Raw genomic sequence first — 27916 nt, 5'->3', positions numbered from 1 at the left:
AGACTAAGTGAGACGTAGAACCTCTAGTCTGAATAAAACATGAAGTCCCTGGGGTCATGTCATTCCTGGAAATAGTCATTCCTGGAAATAGTCATAGTCATTCCTGGAAATTGTCATTCCTGGAAATAGTCATTCCTGGAAATAGTCATTCCTGGAAATTGTCATTCCTGGAAATAGTCATTCCTGGAAATAGTCATTCCTGGAAATTGTCATTCCTGGAAATAGTCATTCCTGGAAATTGTCATTCCTGGAAATAGTCATTCTGCTCCTGCTATTATATGTTTTGTAGAATCCAGTCTAATCTGCTCCTACTATTATATGTGTTGTAGAATGTAGTCTAATCTGCTCCTACTATTATATGTGTTGTAGAATCTAGTCTAATCTGCTCCTACTATTATATGTGTTGTAGAATCCAGTCTAATCTGCTCCTACTATTATATGTGTTGTAGAATCTAGTCTAATCTGCTCCTACTATTATATGTGTTGTAGAATCTAGTCTAATCTGCTCCTACTATTATATGTGTTGTAGAATCCAGTCTAATCTGCTCCTACTATTATATGTGTTGTAGAATCTAGTCTAATCTGCTCCTACTATTATATGTGTTGTAGAATCTAGTCTAATCTGCTCCTACTATTATATGTGTTGTAGAATCTAGTCTAATCTGCTCCTACTATTATATGTGTTGTAGAATCCAGTCTAATCTGCTCCTACTATTATATGTGTTGTAGAATCTAGTCTAATCTGCTCCTACTATTATATGTGTTGTAGAATCTAGTCTAATCTGCTCCTACTATTATATGTATATATATTATCTTGGGCTCCTGAGTGGCGCAGCGGTCTAAGGCACTGCATCTCTGTGCTAGAGGCATCACTACAGACCCTGGTTCAATTCCTGGCTGTGATTGGGAGTCCCATAGGGTGGCGCACAATTGGCCCAGCGTTGTCTGGGTTAGGGTTTGGCTGGGATAGGCCGTCATTGTAAATAAGAATATGTTCTTAACTGTTACATTTTTTAAATTTGTATATGTATTGTAATCTCTAATCTGCTCCTACTATTATATGTGTTGTAAACTCTAGTCTAATCTGTAAAGTTTTCTGCATCGTAATGGCATCCTACTTGTTTTCTTTCTCAGAAATAGAACTCCCACTACCACCCAGCCTACATTCCAAATTGCACCCTATTCCCTATATAGTACACTACTTTTGACTAGAGCCCAGGGCCCTATAGGGAATAGGGTGCCATTTGAGACTGAACCCCGGTCATAGAGACCAGGCCGGGCCCTGCCTTGAAGCTGCAACAGCTCTTTTCACACAGAGCGTCTTGTCACTCTCTGTGTGAAGTAATGAACACCTGACTGTAGGCTACTGCCAGGAGGGAATGGAATACTATATTTTGTATGTTTACGACTGAAAATAACTATGAAGCCTGCTATTTTTAGGCACAACATCAATAAATAGAGTCATCTAGAACGACTTAAAGAAAGAGATGTCTATGTCTTGATGTGAGCTGGGAGCTAAACTCTCCTTGTTCTTCTTTCTCTCTTTCTCTTTCTCTCTTTCTCTCTTTCTCTCTCTCTCTCTCTCTCTCTCTCTCTCTTTCTTTCTCTCTCTCTCTCTCTCTCTCTCTCTCTCTCTCTCTCTCTCTCTCTCTCTTTCTCTCTCTCTCTCTCTCTCTCTCTCTCTCTCTCTCTCTCTCTCTCTCTCTCTCTTATTGTTTGTAGTCTTATGAGGAGTTGGTGAGAGAGAGTGATGAACTCTGAGCAGGAAAGGCCGTTTATGTGCAGTGCCCCTGGCTGTTCTCAGGTGAGTGTGTCGACACACGTCTGTGTATGTGTATTTGTGAGGGCGCGTGTGTGAGTGTGTGCACACTTATGTGCAGTGGTGGAAAAAGTACTCAATTGTTATACTTGAATAAAAGTAAAGGTACCTTAATAGAAAAGGACTCACGTAAAAGTGAAATTCACCCAGTAAAATACAACTTGAGTAAAAGTCTAAAAGTATTTGGTTTTAAATATACTTACGTAAGTATCAAAAGTAAAAGGAGTTGCTAAAATATACTTAAGTATGAAAAGTACAAGTATAAACCATTTCAAATTCTTTATATTAAGCAAACCAGATTGCACATGGATAGACAGGGGCACGCTCCAACACTCAACACATCATTTACAAACTAAGCATTTGTGTTTAGTGAGTCCACCAGATCAGAGGCAGTAGGATGACCAGGAATGTTCTCTTGATAAGTGTGTGAATTGGATCATTTTCCTGTCAAAATGTAATGAGTACTTTTGGGTGTCAGGCTAAATGTATGGAGTAAAAAGTACATTATTTTCTTTATGAATGTAGTGTAGTAAAAGTAAAAGTTTGCAAAAATATAAATAGTAGAGTAAAGTACAGATACCCCCCAAAACGACTTAAGTAGTACTTTAAAGTATTTTTACTTAGGTATTTTACACCACTGCTTATGTGTGTGTGTTTTTTGTGTGTGTGTTTTTTGTGTGTGTGTGTGTGCTCGTGCATGTTTGTGTGTGAGCGCCTGTTTCATGAAGAAGAGGGTGGAGAGGTGGTCTGAAGAGCACAGTGCTGCCTCACACATCAGGAGAAACAGAATAGCACCCACTTCCAGTGAAACTCCAGCTGTAAATAAAGGAGCTTTTTGCTGCAGATGTGAAAAACACCACAGAATAATGGTTAATAAGTCTATGCCACGTCTGTCACCCTTTTGTTAGGGTGCACAGTAGGGGTGAAGTATGAAGATCAAATATGTATTGTCCTATTTTATATTGATGTAAGGCTTTGGGCCTCCCGAGTGGCGCAGCAGTCTAAGGCACTGTATCAAAGTGCTAGAGGCGTCACTACAGACCTATAAGGTATAGATTATAGAGAAGTCATTCTGGACTTAATAAATTCCTTTTCATACTGTATGTTCAGTGTTAACCTCTCAGCTATTTTGTCCACATGCAGGGACATGAAGATGATAGACTACTACATGTTTTCTTACTCAGTGATCATAGACAACCACAAGATTCACAGGAATGTGTTCCTGGAGTGCAGTATCCCTTTAACTGTCTCTGCATGCCTTTTTAACCTGGAATTAACACTAGTGAATATCATCCAGAATATCACTGCATATCACTGGACTCCAGGCGTGAGACTGTGTGTGTAGACAACTGAGTGGTTGTGTTCTTTATCAACGAGGACCACATTGGAACAACGGTATTTTTTATTTTAAAATAACTATATTTGTTGTTTCATGTGTTGTCCTCTTCTTTTTTAACAGTACCATTTTCTTTACCCCAAAATAAATCGAATCATTCTGTCTCAACAGCGATTCCCCACAGAGGACCACCTGATGATTCACCGGCACAAGCATGAGATGACTCTGAAGTTTCCCTCCATAAAGATCGACAGCATGTTATCAGGTGACAAACGGCTTCAGACATCCTATGCTGTAACTTCACTCTCTAGGCTTGCATCCCAACTGGTGTCCTATTCCCTATGTAGTGCACTACATTTGACCAGGGCCCATAATAGGATGCCATTTGGGACACATCCTGTAGTCTAATAGTGTAACATGTACGCTGGGAGTCGGGAAGCAAATACAGGGAGTGAAAAGGTAATAATAAATAGAACATAGAATCACTGACGCCTGAGGAAGAACCAAGGGGGGAGGGACCGATATAGGGGAGGTAATCAGGAAGGTGATGGAGTCCAGGTGAGTCTCATGAGGCACAGGTGCGAGTAACGATGGTGGCAGGTGTGCGTAATGATGAGACAAGTGGCACGTGGAGCGCCGGAGAGGGGGAGCGGGAGTAAACTTGACAAATAGTCTGGTCCCATCGTGGTGTTCTGGAATAGATGAGTATTGTAGTTCTCCCTCAGGAAGTAGCAACTCTCCGCGCCAGGCAGATAGTCAGTCAGGTTACAAACAAACAGTACTATGTAGTCTACATCAGGGTTGGGGTTGATTCAGGTTTTTGGATTCAGTCAATTCATTGAAATTCACTTAATGAATGACTGAATTGACAACTGAATTCAGGCCAACTGTGCTGTGTGTTGTGTTGAGGAGAGTTTGTGGTTCACTACTGTACTGTACCTGGACTCTGTTGTGACTCTCCTCATTTCCCTACGGTGAAAGCCTGGTTGTGTATTGGGTCTAATCTCTAACCCATACCTTGTGCTTCTGCAGTGCTCAGCAGGACAATGAGACACTGATATATCGCCGGAGAAATTCATGTTTTTCCTTTTCCCAAGTTAAGATAAATGTTTTGTCAAAGATGCCGCTGGCTTCCTGTCATCATCACAGATGTCATTAGTCTTGCTGTGACAGTGGGGAGGGGTGGTGGAGGAAGGGTTCCCTGCCCCACCATACAGAGGGGAGGAGATGGGGTGTGGTTGGGGGTGACATATTGATCCACAGTTCAAAGGAATACCTGATTTATAGGTTGTGTACAGCACCTGTAAGTGTCACCCCCAGGCTAAGTCATACTTCCAGATCTTTAGTGCCTAGACAGAGCCCAGCTGAGGCAGCAGAAGACGTGTGTGTGTGTGTGTGTGTGTGTGTGTGTGTGTGTGTGTGTGTGTGTGTGTGTGTGTGTGTGTGTGTGTGTGTGTGTGTGTGTGTGTGTGTGTGTGTGTGTGTGTGTGTGTGTGTGTGTGTGTGTGTGTGTACAGCTGTAGGATCTCAATTTGATCAACCTTTTGCAGGAGACCAGGAGACCCAGGACATTTAAAACTTGTAGTGTATTTGAGATTTAAAAAGTCTTCTGAAGTTTGTAATTTCCCTTAAGAAAAATGTATCAACCCCTACAAAAATGTCCATTAATAATACCCACATAATAATTTTACTTTCCTGTTGCTGCAGGATTATTTTCCTGCTGTACACTCTTAGAAAAAAGGGTTCATCCGCTGTCCCCATAAGAGAACCCTTTTTGGGGGCAAGTAGAACCTTCTATGGAAAGGGTCCTACATGGAACCCAAAAGAGTTATACCTGGAACCAAAAGGGTTCTACTTGGAATCAAAAACAGTTCTTCTTCAAAGAGTGTAGCAAATTGGCTGAAATTAGGATTTGACATGTGTGTATGTACAATGCCTTCAGAAAGTATACAGACCCCTTCACTGTTTACACATTTTGTTGTGCTACAGCCTGAATTCAAAATGTATTTAAAAAAAAAAAAATCTCACCCATCTACACACAATACCCCATAATGACAAAGTGAAAACATGTTCTTAGACATTTTTGCAAATGTCTTGAAAATTAAATGCAGGAATATCTCATTTACGTAAGTATTCACAGCCCTGAGTCAATACATGTTAGAATCACCTTTGGCAGTGATTACAGCTGTGAGTCTTTCTGGGTAAGTCTCTAAGAGCTTTGCACACCTGGATTGTACAATATTTGCCCATTATTCTTTTCATAATTATTCAAGCTCTGTCAAATTGGTTGTTGATCATTGCTAGACAACCACTTTCAAGTCTTGGCAAGGATTTTCAAGCAGATTTAAGCCAAAACTGTAACTGGGCCACTCAGGAACATTCACTGTCTTCTTGTTAAGCAACTCCAGTGTAGATTTGGCCTTGTGCTTTAGGTTATTGTCCTGCTGAAAGGTAAATTCATCTCCCGGTGTCTGGTTGAAAGCAGACGGAACCAGGTTTTCTTCTTGGATTTTGCCTGTGCTTAGCTCCATTCCGTTACTTTTTTATCCTGAAAAACTCCTTATCGATTACAAGCATACCCATAACATGATACAGCCACCACTATGCTTCAAAATATTGTATTGGATATGTTGTATTGGATTTGCCCCAAACATAACGCTTTGTATTCAGGACAAAAAGTGATTTGCTTTGCCACATTTTTTGAGGTATTACTTTAGTGCCTTGTTGCAAACAGGATCCATATTTTGGGATATTTTTATTCTGTACATGGTTCCTTCTTTTCACACTGTCAATTAAGTTACTATTGTGGAATAACTACAATGTTGTTGATCCATCTTCAGTTTTCTCCTTATCACAGCCGTTAAACTCTGTAACTGTTTTAAAGTCAACATTGTCCTCATGGTGAAATATTTGTAGTTACTGGGTGTATGGATACACAGTTCCAAAGTGTAATTAATAACTTACATCATGCTGAAAGGGATATTCAATGTCTGCTTTTTTTTTACCAATCTACTAATAGGTGCCCTTCTTTGTGAGTTATTTGAAAACCTCCCTGGTCTTTGTGTGTTTGAAATGCACTGCTCAACTGAGGGACCTTACAGATAACTGTATGTGTGGGGTACAGAGATGAGGTAGTCATTCAAAATCATGTTAAAAATCATTTTAAACACTAGGAGGACAGCTCATAATAATGTCTGGAATGGAGTTGGTGGAATGGTATCAAACACATAGAAACCATGCTTTGGATGTGCTCAATACCATTCCATTCATTCCATTCCAGACATTACTAAGAGCCCGTCCTCCCCAATCAAGGTGCTACGGGCCGCCTGTGGTGTGTGTGTGTGTGTTAGGCTGATGTGACTGAGATTGTCTTCTTTATTATTTACACTGAGCGACCAGGAGAGTCAGGTTTCTGACCCGGCCGAGTCAGTGTCCTTATTCTGCCCTCTCTCTCTTACTGCTCTGTCCATTTCTCTTCCTGAAACCTTGGAGCCCTCCGGCTGGGATGTGAGAGGGTCGACGATCATAAGTCACCTGGCTGTCTGACTCTCCTGTTTAGGGTTAAAACAACTTCAACATGTCACCCAGAGAGATTTCAACTACCCCAGCCCCTTCCCCTTTTTGATATGTAACACCCAAGCTTACCTCATTTTACCAACGTTTTGTCTGTTCTCCTGACATATGCGGTGAGTTGTCACGTCATCATACTTCTCTGGAAATGGACACCGCTTGCGCTCCAGTTTTTAAAAACGTTTTAATTGAAGAGTTAAGCTCTCATCCTCCCTATGGGGAAAGCCAGACTGGTTTGGTCAAACTGTATTTTGGTCGTCAATCCCCAGTCTAGCCAGAATGGATAAACAGGCAGTGGTGGAGTATGCTTTTAGCCTTTGAAAAGGACATGATCCTAAAATCACCTTGGACTGTCTGAAACATGATCCAGTCTCTCTGGTCTCTCTGCCCCCTGATGCTGAGTGGAGTAACACTGTCTGACTGAAGGGAACAAATCACCCCCCCTCTCTGTAGGTGAGGTCTGGACATTGTTAACTGAAATGTTGCTAGTGAGAGTAGTATCTCTGTCTAATGTAAAAGGAGAGTGGCTTTTCTAACCATTTGGAATGTCCATTAGCTTGGTGCAATGTATTCTCTGCCTCTGCCCACTTTGTATTCATCAGCTGTTCTTCTTTGTCAGCAAACCATCATAACTTAACAGTTCAGGCAACAAACATACAGTGCAGATTTGTCTACAAATGTACTGTTTTATACAATATTTTAACGGTTTTTGATCTGTTTCTAGAATGAATGTTTTCCAGACCAAGTTGCTACCTGCTAGGATGCTAATATCCATTCTAGTGTGAGTTTTATATGTAATTCAATGGTGTTTCCTGTGTTCCAGACCAGACGCCGACCCCGACGCGCTTCCTGAAGAACTGTGAGGAGGTGGGTCTGTTCAGCGAGCTGGACTGTTCTATAGAACAGGAGTTCAGGAAGGCCCAGGAGGAAGAGGACAACAAACAGGTAGACAAGATGACAGTAATACAACTAACCTGATTACCAGGTAGACAAGATGACAGTAAGATAACTAACCTGATTAACAGGTAGACAAGATGACAGTAAGATAACTAACCTGATTAACAGGTAGACAAGATGACAGTAAGATAACTAACCTGATTAACAGGTAGACAAGATGACAGTAAGACAACTAACCTGATTAACAGGTAGACAGGATGACAGTAAGACAACTAACCTGGTTATCAGGTAGACAGGATGACAGTAAGACAACTAACCTGATTAACAGGTAGACAAGATGACAGACAGACAACTAACCTGGTTATCAGGTAGACAAGATGACAGTAAGACAACTAACCTGGTTATCAGGTAGACAAGATGACAGACAGACAACTAACCTGGTTATCAGGTAGACAAGATGACAGTAAGACAACTAACCTGGTTATCAGGTAGACAAGATGACAGTAAGACAACTAACCTGGTTAACAGGTAGACAATATAACAGTTAGACAGCTAACCTGGTTATCGGGTAGACAAGATGACAGTAAGACAACTAGCCTGGTTATCAGGTAGACAAGATGACAGGAAGACAACTAACCTGATTATCAGGTAGACAAGATGACAGACAGACAACTAACCTGGTTATCAGGTAGACAAGATGACAGTAAGACAACTAACCTGATTATCAGGTAGACAAGATGACAGACAGACAACTAACCTGGTTAACAGGTAGACAAGATGACAGTTAGACAACTAACCTGATTAACAGGTAGACAAGATGACAGTTAGACAACTAACCTGGTTATCAGGTAGACAAGATGACAGTTAGACAACTAACCTGATTAACAGGTAGACAAGATGGCAGTAAGATAACTAACCTGGTTATCAGGTAGACAAGATGACAGTTAGACAACTAACCTGGTTATCAGGTAGACAAGATGACAGTAAGATAACTAACCTGGTTATCAGGTAGACAAGATGACAGTAAGATAACTAACCTGATAAACAGGTAGACAAGATGACAGTTAGACAACTAACCTGATTAACAGGTAGACAAGATGACAGTAAGACAACTAACCTGGTTAACAGGTAGACAAGATGACAGTTAGACAACTAACCTGGTTATCAGGTAGACAAGATGACAGTTAGACAACTAACCTGATTAACAGGTAGACAAGATGGCAGTAAGATAACTAACCTGGTTATCAGGTAGACAAGATGACAGTTAGACAACTAACCTGGTTATCAGGTAGACAAGATGACAGTAAGATAACTAACCTGGTTATCAGGTAGACAAGATGACAGTAAGACAACTAACCTGATTATCAGGTAGACAAGATGACAGTAAGACAACTAACCTGATTAACAGGTAGACAAGATGACAGTTAGACAACTAACCTGGTTATCAGGTAGACAAGATGACAGTAAGACAACTAACCTGATAAACAGGTAGACAAGATGACAGTTAGACAACTAACCTGATTATCAGGTAGACAAGATGACAGTAAGACAACTAACCTGATAAACAGGTAGACAAGATGACAGTTAGACAGCTAACCTGATAAACAGGTAGACAAGATGACAGTTAGACAACTAACCTGATAAACAGGTAGACAAGATGACAGTTAGACAGCTAACCTGATTAACAGGTAGACAAGATGACAGTTACACTATTCTGCACAATGACAATTATTTAAATGAAGGTTGGCCATTGTCTTTCCAAGTGTCGGGGTTTTCTCTTCAGGTAGAGAAGATGAGAGTAAGAAATACACACCTGCTGGTCAAACGCCTCGTTGGTTCAGTTTGATACACTATTCTGCACAATTATTGAATCAAGGTCGGTTGTTGTTTTACAATGTTTTAAGTGTGAGGTGTTTGTATGTGTTTTGGATGCTCAGTTTTCCTGCTAGAACCATCAGAATGAGAATGAATTAGACACAGAATGAATTAGACACACTCCTGTGCACAGGGCCTTACCTGTGTTTATCTCTGGAGTACAGTAAGATAAGCCCAGGGGAACCCCGGGTCAACCCACAGCTGCAGGCAGACAGGTGTGTTATGGGTAGTCCCCCTTTATCTTGCACTGTTATCATGCTTGTTTCCCCCAGCCACCACAGACACACTCCATGCAGGGTTATCCTTCTTGTTTCCCCCAGCCACCACAGACACACTCCATGCAGGGTTATCATTCTTGTTTCTCCCAGCCACCACAGACACACTCCATGCAGGGTTATCCTTCTTGTTTCCCCCAGCCACCACAGACACACTCCATGCAGGGTTATCCTTCTTGTTTCCCCCAGCCACCACAGACACACTCCATGCAGGGTTATCCTTCTTGTTTCCCCCAGCCACCACAGACACACTCCATGCAGGGTTATCCTTCTTGTTTCCCCCAGCCACCACAGACACACTCCATGCAGGGTTATCATTCTTGTTTCTCCCAGCCACCACAGACACACTCCATGCAGGGTTATCCTTCTTGTTTCCCCCAGCCACCACAGACACACTCCATGCAGGGTTATCCTTCTTGTTTCCCCCAGCCACCACAGACACACTCCATGCAGGGTTATCCTTCTTGTTTCCCCCAGCCACCACAGACACACTCCATGCAGGGTTATCCTTCATGTTTCCCCCAGCCACCACAGACACACTCCATGCAGGGTTATCCTTCTTGTTTCCCCCAGCCACCACAGACACACTCCATGCAGGGTTATCCTTCATGTTTCCCCCAGCCACCACAGACACACTCCATGCAGGGTTATCATGCTTGTTTCCCCCAGCCACCACAGACACACTCCATGCAGGGTTATCCTTCTTGTTTCTCCCAGCCACCACAGACACACTCCATGCAGGGTTATCCTTCTTGTTTCCCCCAGCCACCACAGACACACTCCATGCAGGGTTATCATGCTTGTTTCCCCCAGCCACCACAGACACACTCCATGCAGGGTTATCCTTCTTGTTTCCCCCAGCCACCACAGACACACTCCATGCAGGGTTATCCTTCTTGTTTCCCCCAGCCACCACAGACACACTCCATGCAGGGTTATCCTTCTTGTTTCCCCCAGCCACCACAGACACACTCCATGCAGGGTTATCCTTCTTGTTTCCCCCAGCCACCACAGACACACTCCATGCAGGGTTATCCTTCTTGTTACCCCCAGCCACCACAGACACACTCCATGCAGGGTTATCCTTCTTGTTTCTCCCAGCCACCACAGACACACTCCATGCAGGGTTATCCTTCTTGTTTCCCCCAGCCACCACAGACACACTCCATGCAGGGTTATCCTTCTTGTTTCCTCCAGCCACCACAGACACACTCCATGCAGGGTTATCCTTCTTGTTTCCCCCAGCCACCACAGACACACTCCATGCAGGGTTATCCTTCTTGTTCCTCCCAGCCACCACAGGCACACTCCATGCAGGGTTATCCTTCATGTTTCCCCCAGCCACCACAGACACACTCCATGCAGGGTTATCCTTCATGTTTCCCCCAGCCACCACAGACACACTCCATGCAGGGTTATCCTTCATGTTTCCCCCAGCCACCACAGACACACTCCATGCAGGGTTATCCTTCTTGTTTCCCCCAGCCACCACAGACACACTCCATGCAGGGTTATCCTTCTTGTTTCTCCCAGCCACCACAGACACACTCCATGCAGGGGTATCCTTCTTGTTTCCCCCAGCCACCACAGACACACTCCATGCAGGGTTATCCTTCTTGTTTCCCCCAGCCACCACAGACACACTCCATGCAGGGTTATCCTTCTTGTTTCCCCCAGCCACCACAGACACACTCCATGCAGGGTTATCCTTCTTGTTCCCCCCAGCCACCACAGACACACTCCATGCAGGGTTATCCTTCTTGTTTCCCCCAGCCACCACAGACACACTCCATGCAGGGTTATCCTTCTTGTTTCCCCCAGCCACCACAGACACACTCCATGCAGGGTTATCCTTCTTGTTTCCCCCAGCCACCACAGACACACTCCATGCAGGGTTATCCTTCTTGTTTCCCCCAGCCACCACAGACACACTCCATGCAGGGTTATCCTTCTTGTTTCCCCCAGCCACCACAGACACACTCCATGCAGGGTTATCCTTCTTGTTTCCCCCAGCCACCACAGGCACACTCCATGCAGGGTTATCCTTCATGTTTCCCCCAGCCACCACAGACACACTCCATGCAGGGTTATCCTTCATGTTTCCCCCAGCCACCACAGACACACTCCATGCAGGGTTATCCTTCATGTTTCCCCCAGCCACCACAGACACACTCCATGCAGGGTTATCCTTCTTGTTTCCCCCAGCCACCACAGACACACTCCATGCAGGGTTATCCTTCTTGTTTCCCCCAGCCACCACAGACACACTCCACGCAGGGTTATCCTTCTTGTTTCCCCCAGCCACCACAGACACACTCCATGCAGGGTTATCCTTCTTGTTCCTCCCAGCCACCACAGACACACTCCATGCAGGGTTATCCTTCTTGTTCCCCCCAGCCACCACAGACACACTCCATGCAGGGTTATCCTTCTTGTTTCCCCCAGCCACCACAGACACACTCCATGCAGGGTTATCCTTCTTGTTCCCCCCAGCCACCACAGACACACTCCATGCAGGGTTATCCTTCTTGTTTCTCCCAGCCACCACAGACACACTCCATGCAGGGTTATCCTTCTTGTTTCTCCCAGCCACCACAGACACACTCCATGCAGGGTTATCCTTCTTGTTTCCCCCACCCACCACAGACACACTCCATGCAGGGTTATCCTTCATGTTTCCCCCAGCCACCACAGACACACTCCATGCAGGGTTATCCTTCTTGTTTCCCCCAGCCACCACAGACACACTCCATGCAGGGTTATCCTTCTTGTTTCCCCCAGCCACCACAGACACACTCCATGCAGGGTTATCCTTCTTGTTTCCCAAAGCCACCACAGACACACTCCATGCAGGGTTATCCTTCTTGTTTCCCCCAGCCACCACAGACACACTCCATGCAGGGTTATCCTTCTTGTTTCCCCCAGCCACCACAGACACACTCCATGCAGGGTTATCCTTCTTGTTTCCCCCAGCCACCACAGACACACTCCATGCAGGGTTATCCTTCTTGTTTCCCCCAGCCACCACAGACACACTCCATGCAGGGTTATCCTTCATGTTTCCCCCAGCCACCACAGACACACTCCATGCAGGGTTATCCTTCTTGTTTCCCCCAGCCACCACAGACACACTCCATGCAGGGTTATCCTTCTTGTTTCCCCCAGCCACCACAGACACACTCCATGCAGGGTTATCCTTCTTGTTTCTCCCAGCCACCACAGACACACTCCATGCAGGGTTATCCTTCTTGTTTCTCCCAGCCACCACAGACACACTCCATGCAGGGTTATCCTTCTTGTTTCCCCCAGCCACCACAGACACACTCCATGCAGGGTTATCCTTCTTGTTTCCCCCAGCCACCACAGACACACTCCATGCAGGGTTATCCTTCTTGTTTCCCCCAGCCACCACAGACACACTCCATGCAGGGTTATCCTTCTTGTTTCCCCCAGCCACCACAGACACACTCCATGCAGGGTTATCCTTCTTGTTTCCCCCAGCCACCACAGACACACTCCATGCAGGGTTATCCTTCTTGTTTCCCCCAGCCACCACAGACACACTCCATGCAGGGTTATCCTTCTTGTTTCCCCCAGCCACCACAGACACACTCCATGCAGGGTTATCCTTCTTGTTTCCCCCAGCCACCACAGACACACTCCATGCAGGGTTATCCTTCTTGTTTCCCCCAGCCACCACAGACACACTCCATGCAGGGTTATCCTTCTTGTTTCCCCCAGCCACCACAGACACACTCCATGCAGGGTTATCCTTCTTGTTTCCCCCAGCCACCACAGACACACTCCATGCAGGGTTATCCTTCTTGTTTCCTCCAGCCACCACAGACACACTCCATGCAGGGTTATCCTTCTTGTTTCTCCCAGCCACCACAGACACACTCCATGCAGGGTTATCCTTCTTGTTTCCCCCAGCCACCACAGACACACTCCATGCAGGTTTGGGCTCCCGTGTGGCGCAGCGGTCTAAGGCACTGCATCTCAGTGCTAGAGGTGTCACTACAGACCCTGGTTCGATTCCAGGCTGTATCACAACTGGCCGTGATTGTGAGTCCCATAGGGCGGCGCACAATTGGCCCAGTGTCGTCCGGGTTAGGGTTTGGCCGGGGTAGGTTGTCATTGTAAATAAGAAGTTGTTCTTAAAAATTAACAGTAAACATTACACTCACAGAAGTTCCAAAAGAACAAAGACATTTCAAATGTCAAATTATGTATATATTCAGTGTTGTAACAATGTGCAAATTGTACAAAAGGGAAAATAAATAAACATAAATATGGGTTGTATTTACAATGGTGACAGACAGGCAGGCAGACAGGCAGACAGGCAGGTGAAGGGCTGTGACCTGACTGCTACAGGTGAGGAGGCAGCAGGAGATCAGATTCCCTCAGGCAGCTGCTGTACTTTAAACAGCTTCATCTCTCAGAAACACAGATTGAGGGAGTCACGTTTCCTCCTGGTCCCGAGTCAAAGATTAACCGCAGACAGACAGCAGCTTGAGACAGCGAGACCAGGCTGGACAGACAGACAGACAGACAGCAGCTTGAGACAGCGAGACCAGGCTGGACAGACAGACAGCAGCTTGAGACAGTGAGACCAGAATGGACAGACAGACAGACAGCAGCTTGAGACAGCGAGACCAGGCTGGACAGACAGACAGCCAGACCTGCACACTCATCATGTGTCTGCGACACGTGTGGCTCACCAGCCGTCACCACTCACCACAGTCTCAGAACAGTGATGTCTGATTGGACTCCAAGGTAGTTGTTAATGCATTATGGGTCAATGTTAAGAACTCTTTACCTGTGAAATGATATCTATACTCTACTGGCCACAACACAGCTACACTGTATCTCTGTCTCTCAGACTGCTGATCCAGTGTCTGGTCTGTAGACTGTATCTCTGTCTCTCAGACTGCTTATCCAGTGTCTGGTCTGTAGACTGTATCTCTGTCTCTCAGACTGCTTATCCAGTGTCTGGTCTGGTCTGTAGACTGTATCTCTGTCTCTCAGACTGCGGATCCAGTGTCTGGTCTGTAGACTGTATCTCTGTCTCTCAGACTGCTGATCCAATGTCTGGTCTGGTCTGTAGACTGTATCTCTGTCTCTCAGACTGCTGATCCAGTGTCTGGTCTGTAGACTGTATCTCTGTCTCTCAGACTGCTTATCCAGTGTCTGGTCTGGTCTGTAGACTGTATCTCTGTCTCTCAGACTGCAGATCCAGTGTCTGGTCTGGTCTGTAGACTATATCTCTGTCTCTCAGACTGCTTATCCAGTGTCTGGTCTGGTCTGTAGACTGTATCTCTGTCTCTCAGACTGCTGATCCAGTGTCTGGTCTGTAGACTGTATCTCTGTCTCTCAGACTGCTGATCCAATGTCTGGTCTGGTCTGTAGACTGTATCTCTGTCTCTCAGACTGCTGATCCAGTGTCTGGTCTGTAGACTGTATCTCTGTCTCTCAGACTGCTTATCCAGTGTCTGGTCTGGTCTGTAGACTGTATCTCTGTCTCTCAGACTGCGGATCCAATGTCTGGTCTGGTCTGTAGACTGTATCTCTGTCTCTCAGACTGCTGATCCAGTGTCTGGTCTGTAGACTGTATCTTTGTCTCTCAGACTGCTGATCCAGTGTCTGGTCTGTAGACTGTATCTCTGTCTCTCAGACTGCTGATCCAGTGTCTGGTCTGTAGACTGTATCTCTGTCTCTCAGACTGCTGATCCAGTGTCTGGTCTGTAGACTGTATCTCTGTCTCTCAGACTGCTGATCCAGTGTCTGGTCTGTAGACTGTATCTCTGTCTCTCAGACTGCTGATCCAGTGTCTGGTCTGTAGACTGTATCTCTGTCTCTCAGACTGCTGATCCAGTGTCTGGTCTGTAGACTGTATCTCTGTCTCTCAGACTGCTGATCCAGTGTCTGGTCTGTAGACTGTATCTCTGTCTCTCAGACTGCTGATCCAGTGTCTGGTCTGTAGACTGTATCTCTGTCTCTCAGACTGCAGATCCAGTGTCTGGTCTGTAGACTGTATCTCTGTCTCTCAGACTGCTGATCCAGTGTCTGGTCTGGTATGTAGACTGTATCTCTGTCTCTCAGACTGCTGATCCAGTGTCTGGTCTGTAGACTGTATCTATGTCTCTCAGACTGCTGATCCAGTGTCTGGTCTGGTATGTAGACTGTATCTCTGTCTCTCAGACTGCTGATCCAGTGTCTGGTCTGTAGACTGTATCTCTGCTGACGTCTGGGTCTGGGTTTGGCTGTGGAAGCTGTCTGTGTGAGTCAGGTCACCCAGGCCACGTCCAGCCTCCTCAGTCCCCACAGTCTGGCGCTCTGGCGTTTATGGTTGAAGAGCTGTGCTCAGTCAGCACGACTGGGAGGCGAGTCTCAGCAGGACTGTGGAGTACACAGCATGGCAGCATATGACAGGGGAGAGAGATAAGGAGAAAGGTTGGTTTGAGTGGAGTACACAGCATGGCAGCATATCACAGGGGAGAGAGATAAGGAGAAAGGTTGGTTTGAGTTCAAGAGAGCATAGCTCACAACAGTATGTTTTTAGAAAAAAATGTGCTGTCTAGAACCAAAAACGGTTCTTCAGATGTCCACATAGGAGAACCCTTTGAAAAACCCCTTTTGGTTCCAAGTATAACCTTTTGGGTTCCAGGTAGAACCCCTTTGGGTTCCAGGTAGAACCCTTTCCACAGAGGGACAAAAGAGTTCTACCTGGAACCAAAAAGGGTTCTCCTAAGGGGACAGCCGCAGAACCCTTTCGGAACCCTTTTTTTCTAAGAGTGTAGAAGTTTCTGGTAGGGAAGTCTGTTGTTGTTATTGGTCTGAAAACCCCCCCTCCCCCACACACACTCACATTCACACACACCTCCCCAACAGTCATGAGTCCATAGTTTGCAAACATGTAGTTCTTCAAATAAGGGGCAATCAGCAGTTGCTATATCAATGTTGGAACGTATAAGTTAATGATCTGTAGCCATTGACTCTTGAAGAATATAACTTAACCTCATGAGCTTAGTTCAACTATCGTTCCCCATCAGAACCAAAAATATAAGCTGGTTTTACTCCAATGTTTGTAAACAAAGTAAATGTAAACAAACACTATATAACCTAAAAACATGGTTACAACTATGATGTTGATATCATGGATGGTCGGTCTATAGCTCTGTCTTTGAATTTGAGAGTCCCATCCACCCTCAGCTTTTTACCGAAACAGTGATAGGGAGAACACTTTGCTATTGTTTCAACTGCTGATTGCTGCTTTAAATATTCCGGCTCTTGGTGAGGAAAGTGACTGAGCAGTACAGGGATTACAGTGAAGCTGTGGAACTTTGACATTTACACTAAATGAACTTAAAGACACATTATTGCAGTTGGCTGTTAACAATGTGTTCTGACTTGATCCTCTCTCTCTCTCTCTCTCTCTCTCTCTCTCTCTCTCTCTCTCTCTCTCTCTCTCTCTCTCTCTCCTTCCCTCCTTTTCCTTCCTTCCTCCCTTCCTCTCTCTCCCTCTCTTACTCTGCCACCCTCCCTCCCTCTTTTCCTCAATCTCTCCCTCCCCCGCCCTCCCTCCCTCCCGCCATCCCTCCCCCTCATCTCCCTCCCTCCCTCCATCCTCTCTCTCTCCCTCACCCTCATCTCTCTCTCTCGCCCTCCCCATCCTCTCTCTCCCTCCCCCCCGGCATCCCTCCCCCTCCTCTCCCTCCCTCTCTCCCTCCTCTCCCTCCCCTCTCTCCCTCTCTCCCTACCTCCCTCCTCTCCCTCCCTCCAGAATATCTCTCTACATGGCCAGAACCTCCAGAACCAGCAGCATCACTCTCGGATGGGGACCCATGACAACAGCATAGTGATCCAGCAGGGCCTGCCCTCTCCCCAGTCCAGCTCTGTCATCACCCAGTCCCCCTCCACCAACAGACAGCTAGGGTGAGGCCTCCAGTCCACACCGCCTGGATTAACCAAAACATTAACTAACACACGCCCAACTAACATTAGACCTGGGTCAAATACAGTACATGTCAAATATGCTATTTTAGTATGCTTACTTTAGTTTGATATGCTTCCATCTCTAACCTCTGTGCTTAGTCTAGAGAACTACTCTGCCTTTGCTCTGTGTGATATTCACTACAGTGACATGAGGATGTCCTTCACAGCAGTGGCCATGTGATTGGCATCCCTGTGTAGTCTCTGAAGTCACACCAGTGTTCTGTTACATCTGGATCTGTGTGTGTGTGTGTGTGTGTGTGTGTGTGTGTGTGTGTGTGTGTGTGTGTGTGTGTGTGTGTGTGTGTGTGTGTGTGTGTGTGTGTGTGTGTGTGTGTGTGTGTGTGTGTGTGTGTGTGTTACTGACAAGGTGATTCATGTTTAGCTGTTGGCTGTGTATTGTCCCACAGCAGAGCATGTCAAGAGGGTCCCGCGGGACAGGGATGAGGTCATCTCTGATGGCCCCGGCTGCTTTTACAGCGGTTTAGCATTTCACTCCAAAATAGTCCCTGTCTTTCTTTCACCGTCGGAAAGTCACACAATAAGTGCCTTTGGTTTAGATGTTTCCATCCTGGTTGCAACTGAAAGCCTGAAAGGGGTATGATTGAATTCAGCGTGAAACGTGTGAATTTAAAGTCCTTATACAGGCTGATGAACAGGGTTCATAATGGTGTAGGAGGGTCAGAGGACTGTTCAGTTATACTTCAGTCAGCTTCTTACTCTGTTGATTAAATTAACATTCAAAAGGTTTCCTGAGGTTATAAAACTATTTGTCCAAAAGAAGACCTACAGTGTGTCCAGTCGGGGAGTTTAACGTTAACGCTTGTTGACGTTTGTACATCTGTGAGCTGTTGAGTTCAGACCTCTGTGCTGTACAACTAGTCAGGATGGGTGTTGGGTGTGCCCACCATGATGTCATAGACCCTCGTCCCGTACCCCTGGGGTGATATCAGCTTTTGGGGGGAACGCCTTCATTGTGCAAGTGCTCCCCTCCACTGACCTGTGTCTTGAGTTGATGTTGTTTCCTCTCTCTTTCTCTCTCTCTCTCTCTCTCTCTCTCTCTCTCTCTCTCTCTCTCTCTCTCCCTCTCCCTCTCCCTCTCCCTCTCTCTCTCTCTCTCTCTCTCTCTCTCTCTCTCTCTCTCTCTCTCTCCCTCTCTCGCTCTCGCTCTCTCTCCCTCTCCCTCTCTCTCTCTCTTTCTCTCCCTCTCTCGCTCTCTCTCCTTCCCCGTCTCTCTCTCTCCCCCCCTCTCTCTCTCCTTCCCTGTCTCTCTCTCTCCCTCTCTCTCTCTCTCTCTCTTGTTCTCTCCCTCTCACTCTGTGCGTTAAAACATGCAGTCTAGAAGTGGAAAACATGATGTCTTGGGCTAGAAGTTAGGCCTGTAGTCTGTCCTTTGTTGAGCCAGACCTATAGTATGTGAGCCAGACCTATAGTTAAGCCAGCTCTGTGTTAAACTAGCTCTGTGTTAAGCCAGCTCTGTGTTAAGCCAGCTCCGTGTTAAGCCAGCTCTGTGTTAAGCCAGCATTATGTTAAAGCAGCTCTGTGTTAAGCCAGAATTATGTTAAAACAGTTCTGTGTTAAGCCAGCATTATGTTGAAGCAGCTCTGTGTTAAGCCAGCATTATGTTAAAGCAGCTCTGTGTTAAGCCAGCATTATGTTAAAACAGTTCTGTGTTAAGCCAGCATTATGTTAAAACAGTTCTGTGTTAAGCCAGCATTATGTTGAAGCAGCTCTGTGTTAAGCCAGCATTATGTTAAAACAGTTCTGTGTTAAGCCAGCATTATGTTAAAACAGTTCTGTGTTAAGCCAGCATTATGTTAAAACAGTTCTGTGTTAAGCCAGCATTATGTTAAAACAGTTCTGTGTTAAGCCAGCATTATGTTGAAGCAGCTCTGTGTTAAGCCAGCATTATGTTGAAGCAGCTCTGTGTTAAGCCAGCATTATGTTGAAGCAGCTCTGTGTTAAGCCAGCATTATGTTAAAACAGTTCTGTGTTAAGCCAGCATTATGTTGAAGCAGCTCTGTGTTAAGCCAGCATTATGTTGAAGCAGCTCTGTGTTAAGCCAGCATTAAGTTAAAGCAGCTCTGTGTTAAGGCAGCATTATGTTAAAGCAGCTCTGTGTTAAGCCAGCATTATGTTGAAGCAGCTCTGTGTTAAGCCAGCATTATGTTAAAGCAGCTCTGTGTTAAGCCAGCATTATGTTAAAGCAGCTCTGTGTTAAGGCAGCATTAAGTTAAAGCAGCTCTGTGTTAAGGCAGCATTATGTTAAAACAGCTCTGTGTTAAGGCAGTATTATGTTAAAACAGCTCTGTGTTAAGGCAGCATTATGTTAAAACAGCTCTGTGTTAAGCCAGCATTATGTTAAAACAGCTCTGTGTTAAGCCAGCATTACGTTAAAACAGCTCTGTGTTAAGGCAGCATTATGTTAAAACAGCTCTGTGTTAAGCCAGCATTATGTTAAAACAGCTCTGTGTTAAGGCAGCATTATGTTAAAACAGCTCTGTGTTAAGCCAGCATTATGTTAAAACAGCTCTGTGTTAAGCCAGCATTACGTTAAAACAGCTCTGTGTTAAGGCAGCTCTATTAAAGCAGCTCTGTGTTAAGGCAGCTCTATTAAAGCAGCTCTGTGTTAAGGCAGCTCTATTAAAGCAGCTCTGTGTTAAGGCAGCTCTATTAAAGCAGCTCTGTGTTAAGGCAGCTCTATTAAAGCAGCTCTGTGTTAAGGCAGCTCTATTAAAGCAGCTCTGTGTTAAGGCAGCTCTATTAAAGCAGCTCTGTGTTAAGGCAGCTCTATTAAAGCAGCCATGTGTTAAGGCAGCTCTATTAAAGCAGCTCTGTGTTAAGGCAGCTCTATTAAAGCAGCTCTGTGTTAAGGCAGCTCTATTAAAGCAGCTCTGTGTTAAGGCAGCTCTATTAAAGCAGCTCTGTGTTAAGGCAGCTCTATTAAAGCAGCTCTGTGTTAAGGCAGCTCTATTAAAGCAGCTCTGTGTTAAGGCAGCTCTATTAAAGCAGCTCTGTGTTAAGGCAGCCTGTGTCCAGTCAGGCCTGTGTAGTTTTAACACTGGTTGGAAGAAGGCCTGGGCTGTGTCCCAAATGGCACCCTATTCCCACTGGGCTCTGGTCAGAAGTAGTGCACCATATAGAGAATAGGGAGCCATTTCAGACGCAGCCCTGGTGAATATTGGATGTGGGAGCCATCAGTAAGCCTGACTGACACCCCTATACAGACTCTTTGTACAGGAGAGGACAGGGCTGGAATTACATCCCCTTGACTTGGAGAAGAAATCACTGTCTGCCAGTAAAGACAGACATAAGGCTGTGCTGAGAGAGACAGGCCTGTTTTACCTGACTTAACCTGTCATCAGACTCCCCACCTCGCTGGAGAGGAGGAGCATGGGTAGGAAGACTCCCCACCTCGCTGGAGAGGAGGAGCATGGGTAGGAAGACTCCCCACCTCGCTGGAGAGGAGGAGCATGGGTAGGAAGACTCCCCACCTCGCTGGAGAGGAGGAGCATGGGTAGGAAGACTCCCCACCTCGCTGGAGAGGAGGAGCATGGGTAGGAAGACTCCCCACCTCGCTGGAGAGGAGGATCATGGGTAGGAAGACTCCCCACCTCTCTGGAGAGGAGGATCATGGGTAGGAAGACTTACCACTTCAGCATTTTCAGGGAATACAGTTGAACATCAGCCAGCTGGCTAAATATGGCACATTTACAGAAAGGTTCAGCAGCGTGTATTGTCTCTGTCAATAAGCTTAATAAACTAAAGTACCTTTTAGTTGGTCAACTTTATTCTATAGTACAGATTCATCCATTTCAAAGTGTTTTGGTTGAGATCATCAGAAAATCATCTGTTTTGTGTCATGTGTTCACAGTTAAACCTCAGCTATGGCGTAAGCCTCTGCTAAATGTATCTTCTATATGGCGTGGCCTGATCAGGCTGTTTTTAGATGTGTCTGTGTTGGGAGTGTTCTGAACGTGCCAGTGCATTGTGGTGTGGTGGTCAGAGTCTGGGGAATCATTTGGTGTCTGTATGGTGGTCAGTACAGTCACTGAGATGCCAGATGGAGGAAGAATGCAGCTGTTTCAGGGATATTTACAGCAAATACCATCAGGAATACCCTGACATGGAAACAATGTCAGACACAGTAAGAAAAAAGAGTTTATGAATACACATCTACTGTAGGGGAAAAACCCAACGTACAGGAAACCCTTCAGTTTCAGAGGGTTATAGGAAACATGTAACTGAGAAACCATTCAGTTTCAGAGGGTTATAGGAAACATGTAACTGAGAAACCCTTCAGTTTCAGAGGGTTATAGGAAACATGTAACTGAGAAACCATTCAGTTTCAGAGGGTTATAGGAAACATGTAACTGAGAAACCCTTCAGTTTCAGAGGGTTATAGGAAACATGTAACTGAGAAACCCTTCAGTTTCAGAGGGTTATAGGAAACATGTAACTGAAAAACCCTTCAGTTTCAGAGGGTTATAGGAAACATGTAACTGAGAAACCCTTCAGTTTCAGAGGGTTATAGGAAACATGTAACTGAGAAACCCTTCAGTTTCAGAGGGTTATAGGAAACATGTAACTGAGAAACCATTCAGTTTCAGAGGGTTATAGGAAACATGTAACTGAGAAACCCTTCAGTTTCAGAGGGTTATAGGAAACATGTAACTGAAAAACCATTCAGTTTCAGAGGGTTATAGGAAACATGTAACTGAGAAACCCTTCAGTTTCAGAGGGTTATAGGAAACATGTAACTGAGAAACCCTTCAGTTTCAGAGGGTTATAGGAAACATGTAACTGAGAAACCCTTCAGTTTCAGAGGGTTATAGGAAACATGTAACTGAGAAACCCTTCAGTTTCAGAGGGTTATAGGAAACATGTAACTGAGAAACCATTCAGTTTCAGAGGGTTATAGGAAACATGTAACTGAGAAACCCTTCAGTTTCAGAGGGTTATAGGAAACATGTAACTGAGAAACCCTTCAGTTTCAGAGGGTTATAGGAAACATGTAACTGAGAAACCATTCAGTTTCAGAGGGTTATAGGAAACATGTAACTGAGAAACCCTTCAGTTTCAGAGGGTTATAGGAAACATGTAACTGAGAAACCCTTCAGTTTCAGAGGGTTATAGGAAACATGTAACTGAGAAACCATTCAGTTTCAGAGGGTTATAGGAAACATGTAACTGAAAAACCCTTCAGTTTCAGAGGGTTATAGGAAACATGTAACTGAGAAACCCTTCAGTTTCAGAGGGTTATAGGAAACATGTAACTGAGAAACCCTTCAGTTTCAGATTGTTATAGGAAACATGTAACTGAGAAACCCTTCAGTTTCAGAGGGTTATAGGAAACATGTAACTGAGAAACCCTTCAGTTTCAGAGGGTTATAGGAAACATGTAACTGAGAAACCCTTCAGTTTCAGAGGGTTATAGGAAACATGTAACTGAGAAACCCTTCAGTTTCAGAGGGTTATAGGAAACATGTAACTGAGAAACCCTTCAGTTTCAGAGGGTTATAGGAAACATGTAACTGAGAAACCCTTCAGTTTCAGAGGGTTATAGGAAACATGTAACTGAAAAACCCTTCAGTTTCAGAGGGTAATAGGAAACATGTAACTGAGAAACCCTTCAGTTTCAGAGGGTTATAGGAAACATGTAACTGAAAAACGGCAGGTAGCCTAGAGGTTAAAAGCGTTGGGCCAGTAACCGAAAGGCCGTTGGTTTGAATCCCCGAGCCGACTAGGTGAAAAATCTGTCAATGTGCCCTTGAACAAGGCACTTAACCCTCATTTCTCCTGTAAGTCACTCTGGATAAGAGCGTCCACTAAAATGTAACTGAGGGGAGAAACCCTTCAGTTTCAGAAGGTTATAAACCTGTAACTGAGAAACCTTTCAGTTTCAGAGGGAGGTAACTGAGAAACCTTTCAGTTTCAGAGGGAGGTAACTGAGAAACCTTTCAGTTTCAGAGGGTTATAAGAAACCTGAGACATTTACTTTGGTAAGGGACTTGATCCATTAGTTCTGAAGTATTGAATGATGTTAATATTGGATTTTTGTGCTGCAAAAGGGAATGAATGAGGCCAAGCTATGAGAGAGAAGCATGGAAGCCCCTACCACTCTGACTCCTGCACTGACAGCGTGGGACAGAAAGAGACAGAGAGGGGTTACCCTGACCCTGGCGCAGGACAGGAGCCCGTTGTTTACCACAACTACCATGGACCCACATCACATGACTAGGAAACACTCGTTTCTCCATGAGCTGATTCACCCAGAGAGAGAGCGGAAGAGAGCGCTGGAAATGTTACCATCAGCAGGAAAAAGGGGCTTGAGGAAACCCCTCTGCAGAGGAACATAGTGGAACACCGGAAACCATTAGCTAGCGCTTCCATCCTTCTGTCCGTCCCTCCATGCATGAGGTCTCTCCACAGGAACTTCCTGTCCCCACAGCGGCTGCTGCTCTGCTCGCTAGGCTAAACCACACACATGCTGGTGTGGTTACACACAGACCCAGTGTTCATCACAACAGAACAAAGTACTGGAGGTCAATGGGGTTCCACTCTGGTGCTGCATACTGAAAAGTCCCCGTGGTCCCGTGTGCAGTATCTGTCAGCTTGTATGTGCCACTAAATTTGCTTGGAAATATCACAAGTTAGTTATTTATCTGTATTTTTCATTGTAGGATTGTGAAACCACATTCTGGTTCAGATATGACCTGAACCTGAACAGGTCCTTGTCCTATGTTGTTGTTGTTGTTGTTGCTGAGCTCTACAAAGCTTTAATCCCGAAATGATCTTCTCACACCGCAGCGCTCCTTTAGAGAGCAGATATTTGACTAGAGGAAGAGAGATCACCAGCCAGTACAGAATGAGTCTAATCCCAGCCGGGCTGGCCCACATCTGGGCCCTGGGCTCTGCCGAGTGCGAGGCGTAGAGCGTCCAATGAATTAGGATAACAAGTCGTTTTCATTGCTCCACAATGTTTACTAAAGAGCTTTGAGGCTTGGAATCAATTAAGATTGGCTTTCCTCAAGTCAATTTACTTTAGGTTTGAGCTGGGCCTGCAGCTATGAAACCTGAGGAGGAGAACGTCCCCCCTGCTCCCTCCCTCCCTCCCTCCCTCCCTCCCTCCCTCCCTCCCTCCCTCCCTCCCTCCCTCCCTCCCTCCCTCCCTCCCTCCCTCCCTCCCTCCCTCCCTCCCTCCCTCCCTCCCTCCCTCCCTCCCTCCCTCCCTCCCTCTCTCTCTCTCTCTCTGTCTGTCTCCCTCTCTCTCTCTCCCTCTCTCTCTCTCTCTGTCTGTCTGTCTCCCCCTCTTTCTTTCTCTCTCTCTCTCTCTCTCTCAATTCAATTCAATTCAATTCAAGGGGCTTTATTGGCATGGGAAACATGTGTTAACATTGCCAAAGCAAGTGAGGTAGACAATACACAAAAGTGAAACAAACAATACAAATTAACAGTAAACATTACACATCTCTCTCCCTCTCTCTCTCCCTCTCTGACAGGAGAGTCCTTGAACACAAACCTTAGAGAACACCACTGACACAAACCAGTGTTAAAACCAGGCCTTCAGAAAAAATATCTTAACGTCATGGCTATCATTATCATACAAAGGTAAAGGGGTGTCCGACGGATTTCTGAATGCTCTCTGCCTTTTGTCAGGGCTAAATGTGTTAGACATAGCTGGTCAACCAACATAGATACAACATTGTAGTGGGACCAGAACCTTTTGACTCACAGAAAAGGGAGGTGTGTGTGGGGACGGGGATGGGCGGGTCACAACAGCACTGGATGAGTAGGTTACATCCTGATTGAAACATAATGAACTTCACCAGGCATGCAGCTCAGTGAACCTGACAACAACTGACTTCTCAATCAGCTCTGATTACAGATGTGGTATTAGGTTCAGTCATCAATGAACCTCCTATTTATAATACAGAGGAATCTTTCCAGTGGTATTGTTCCGTATCCAGGAATCCAAGCTGGTACAGACAAGTGCTTATTGTTTAAGGTTGTATTTGACTGTAATCGTTGCTCGTCGGTTATATTATCCCTGTATGTTTCTTTGCTTTCCTTAATGATTTCCACGGTCAAATTGTCTTTTGTCTATTTTAAACGGATTAATTCAGAGCAAAAACTATTCTTTGACCAATAAGCTGACTGACTGTTATTGGTTTGGAATGAAAACTAATTGTGAAACACTTCCCAGAAGTTGTGAGAAGTTATTGCAGCACACTGGCATAAAACGAATCTTCACCTGGGGTCAATTTGTTATCAAAGTAATCTGTTGTTATTAGCACACACACGCACGCACGCACGCACGCACGCACGCACGCACGCACGCACGCACGCACGCACGCACGCACGCACACACACACACACACACACACACACACACACACACACACAGAGAGAGAGACACACACACACACACGCAGAGAAAGAGAGACACACACACAGCGACACACACACACACACACACACACACACACAGCGACACACACACACACACACACACACACACACACACACACACACACACACACACACACACACACACACACACACACACACACACACAGAGAGACACACTAGACTCTTTAATACAGAGAAGTAGTGTGTGAGATATCCCCTTGACTTCCTGTCATGAAAAGTAAAGGATGACTGTTACTCTTGTTGGACGTTTGGAACTTGCCATTCCATATTTATGACAGACATCTTATTGAAGCGCAGAAGAATGTCAGAGGTGACATTTCTCCTTTTCATTTCTCTAAATGCAGAGTTGGTCTGTTGAGGTCCAATGTGGATACTAAGTGCATGGTGAGGTGAGTAGCACACCAAAAGAAAGGGCTGTGTGTTGTTTCTCTCATAGAAGACGGAACTGGTTTATCAGCAGCTTTGCAGCTCAGTGAAACTTGGAGCAACACGAACGGAAGAGCAGTGAAGAAAATAACTCTGAGCTTTTTTTTCACATGGAGTTTCAGAATCCTGTTTCTGTTCACACCTTTATGTTCACACCAGGCTGCAGCATCTTGTGGTCAGCCTATTTCTAGAAGGGAAGTTCACCACTGAAATAGCCCCAAACGTTTTCATCAGTCTCACGCTAGGCTGTAGGGTACACTATGAGAAGATATCAGGCTTGGACTTGCTTTGTTTTTTCATGGAATATGATCTTATGTTTATTGCAAAATATGTAGAAAGATTGAAGTAGGTGTGTTCTGTATTTATCCAAACAAGACCAGCTGGATAAAGTAACATTTGGTATTAGTGTTTTTAGTCCTCCCTATATGATCCCTGACCTTCAGATGAATGAAGAACCATGTTATACAAGTCTGTATCACACCACTGCCTGTGATTAGCGACATTTACACTGTGGACTATTAAGTGCTTGAAGAGTGATTCACGATGACTTCATCATGTGTGAACTGAAATCCTCCTCCTTCCTGTTACAACTTCAGTTGTGCCAGAAAGCTGGAAGATGTGGAATATTTCTCCATTGTTTACATTTGTATTGCCGGGCCGGGCCAACGCTTTAATAATAAACACATCTTACAGAGTGGGCGTGGCTTTAAGGAAATACAACTCACCAGAATGACATACAGACCTCATCCTAATAGAATAGGATTTCTAGGGTCTTTGTGTGGTCAACACTTGTACTGTACACTGTTTTCCATCTATCTGTAGACAAGACAACGCTAGCCGCTGTTATCCTGCTGCCCATTGTGTGTTGGTGTCGGAGTGGGGAAGTGGAGGTCCGGGTCACAATAACTAACGACCAGGGGTTCTTCTCATGTTTTCATTGGCCAGGATCTAACCTTGTGACCCCTGGCTGCTTCAGCCACACTTCTTGTATTATTGTTGATAATTAGATTGCATTTACACAATCAGGGAGATAAGTAGGAGGGAGGTCCACCTTGAGACCAGACCAGGGGAGGGAGATCCACCCTGAGATCAGACCAGGGGAGGGAGGTCCACCCTGAGATCAGACCAGGGGAGGGAGGTCCACCTTGAGACCAGACCAGGGAGGGAGGTCCATCCTGAGATCAGACCAGGGGAGGGAGGTCCACCTTGAGACCAGACCAGGGGAGGGAGGTCCACCCTGAGACCAGACCAGGGAGGGAGGTCCACCCTGAGACCAGACCAGAGGAGGGAGGT

At 45.4% G+C, this 27916-nt stretch overlaps 1 protein-coding gene across 1 annotated transcript in view; it reads left to right on the top strand.

The window, feature by feature from the left end:
• The first annotated feature begins 1714 nt into the window (after nucleotides 1–1714).
• Nucleotides 1715–27916, top strand: part of creb5b (cAMP responsive element binding protein 5b) — an 83762-nt gene continuing 57560 nt past the window's right edge. The window contains exons 1-4 of the mRNA XM_038985495.1: nucleotides 1715–1804; nucleotides 3327–3420; nucleotides 7549–7670; nucleotides 17556–17707. Of these exons, the coding sequence (XP_038841423.1) occupies nucleotides 1751–1804; nucleotides 3327–3420; nucleotides 7549–7670; nucleotides 17556–17707 (422 nt within the window). The 5' untranslated portion in view covers nucleotides 1715–1750. The remainder of the gene's footprint in view (nucleotides 1805–3326; nucleotides 3421–7548; nucleotides 7671–17555; nucleotides 17708–27916) is intronic.

The sequence above is a fragment of the Salvelinus namaycush genome, unplaced genomic scaffold (genome assembly GCF_016432855.1).
Source record: "Salvelinus namaycush isolate Seneca unplaced genomic scaffold, SaNama_1.0 Scaffold34, whole genome shotgun sequence".
NCBI classification, from domain to species: Eukaryota; Metazoa; Chordata; class Actinopteri; order Salmoniformes; family Salmonidae; genus Salvelinus; species Salvelinus namaycush.
The sequence above is the reverse complement of the archived record's forward strand: the minus strand, read 5'-3'. Positions and strand labels throughout refer to the sequence as shown.